This window comes from Dendrobium catenatum, unplaced genomic scaffold (assembly GCF_001605985.2).
Source record: "Dendrobium catenatum unplaced genomic scaffold, ASM160598v2 fragScaff_scaffold_484, whole genome shotgun sequence".
In the NCBI taxonomy this organism is placed as follows: Eukaryota; Viridiplantae; Streptophyta; class Magnoliopsida; order Asparagales; family Orchidaceae; genus Dendrobium; species Dendrobium catenatum.
This window is the reverse complement of record NW_021318946.1, coordinates 462,971-465,150: the sequence shown is the minus strand read 5'-3', so window position 1 is coordinate 465,150 and position 2,180 is coordinate 462,971. Positions and strand designations below refer to the sequence as shown.

Here is a 2,180-nt window from a genome sequence, read left to right as displayed (position 1 = left end):
AATATTTAAAAATTACATAACATTTATATTAAAATAAATTATTAATTAATATAATAGTATTTTATTGGCCCTATGGCTTTTCAAAGTTTTATGTACTAAAACAAGTCTAATTAAAATGCAATTACTTGTATTTTTTTATTCATTGAATAAAAAATATTTTTGCTTACATAAATTTCATATAAAAAATTTGGTGACTACTTTACTCTTTGGTGAATCCTCATGGTTAATCTCATTAGGCTTTAATGGATCATTAATTAGTTATCATTTCTCACCCTTACATATTCCTCATCTTTACCAACACAATTTTCATCCATCTCCACCACTAATTAAGCCTCTAATTACTTAGCTTCCCTCATTGACAAAATACATCTAACCACTTCAAAGCACTTCTGAATGTTCCCTCACATTCCACATAACTTTCCAAAGCCTCGACTCTCTAATAACCTTAAAATGCTATAGCAAAATCTCAATATAACAAAAAAAATTTATGCTATGTGCAACCAAAATAAAAATATCATAACTCCATAATTACTAATATAAATAATTAATAATATAAAGTTCATAACAAATTAAATCAGCATTAGTTTATTAATATCTCAAATTTTAATTTCAAGTTTCTCCCCATTTTCACTATTAAAAGCTAGCATTTTTTAGCTTAGAAATTTTAGAATTAAATCTTTTTTTTTTCTTTAAGATATAACTATGGCATAATTTTATTTATTTATTGTATGCTAGAATATATCTATGATATAGTAGTTTATTGTCTTAAAATTAAATAGGTTGGATTCAAATTTGTATGTGGATGGCATTCAACTTTATAACTAAACAAACTTTGTAAAAGGTGACTTGAAATTTATGTGAAAATGGAGATAAAATAATATTTACATTGCTTTTCATAAAACAATTATTTGATTAACATATAAGAAAATATAGGGAAACCTTCTTTGATCAACATACATACTTCTACAATTATTCAATTTGAATTGGAATCATCTCGGCTGAAGGCGTCTGCATGGCCTCATTTCCCATCAATGACCTGCACAAAGGACAAGTCTGTCGCCGCCTTAGCCACGGATCCACACATGCAGCATGAAATAAATGGCCGCACTCCGGCAGAAGCCTTAATGCATTATCCTCCCCTTGCTCCTCATAGTCAAAAAGGCAAATAGAGCAACAACTAGCAACAACTGCTCGCGGATCTTGACTCCTGGCTTCAACGTCGGTGAGCGTAGGCAAGGTCCTGAGCCTTTCGTTGTCAATCCTAATCTCAGTCTCAGTCTCAGCCTCAGCAGTGTGTTCGGGCTGAAGGGGAGGGGCAACACCGGAGTAATGCCAGCCTAAATAGCAGATGTAGGCGATAGTAGCTGCGACAAGGAAAAGGCCGATGATGAAGAGGATGATGGTGTAGATCATTGCTGAATAAGGAGGATTTAGGAGATGCAGCTTTTAACCCACGTACAAGCTGTACGATCTTCGCCGGAGTTGAAGGCTACAAAACAGTAGGTGGAGGTTTACGGATAGTTGAGGAGCGTGAGAGAAAGGTAGTTGAGGTAGAAGTGTGGGCGTGCGATGGCTAAGCCAGCGACGGCTGTTGCGGGAATATGAGTAGGTTGGGTGCTGGACGGTCTGTCTGGAGGCAGATGGTGGAAGGCGTAGAAGCAGCAGATGGTGGTGTTTAAAAGAAGGGCCGCACCTCAATGGGTAGCAGAACCTGTGTGAGGGAAAGCTCTGAGCAAAAACGGAGCAACAACGCCTAAGCCGTCCGGCTGCTCAATCAGCTCTCTCTCTCTCTCTCTCTCTCTCTCTCTCTCTCTCTCTCTCCTCTCTCCTCTCTCTCTCTCTCTCTCTCTCTCTCTCTCTCTCTGTGAGAGCCGGCCGCTGCTCTCCTCGAGCTGCATTCTTCTTCTTGTTGTCTTCTCTCTCACCCTCTCTCTCTGTCTCTGAGAGCCGGCCACCCTCTTGAGTTCTTTTTCTTATCTCTAGTTGATGATGATAGAGGTATATAGCTTGAGAGATAGGATATATGTTGAAGAAGAAATAAAACAAATAACTATGATGACTTTTCAATATATAAATTATATGTGGAGTAGCTTATCGTGCCTCTTAACTTTATAATATTTGTGGTAATATGATATAACATTACAACAGATGACAGATCGACCTGAAAGAGACTTTTTTTG

At 37.2% G+C, this 2,180-nt stretch overlaps 1 protein-coding gene across 1 annotated transcript; it reads right to left on the bottom strand.

Annotated features, from left to right (window-relative positions):
* Window positions 1-969: 969 nt before the first annotated feature.
* LOC110114838 (putative RING-H2 finger protein ATL71) lies at window positions 970-1,413 on the bottom strand. The gene has a single exon (XM_020847856.1). It carries the CDS (start codon window positions 1,411-1,413, stop codon window positions 970-972), a length of 444 nt encoding a protein of 147 aa, XP_020703515.1.
* Between the last annotated feature and the right edge of the window lie 767 nt (window positions 1,414-2,180).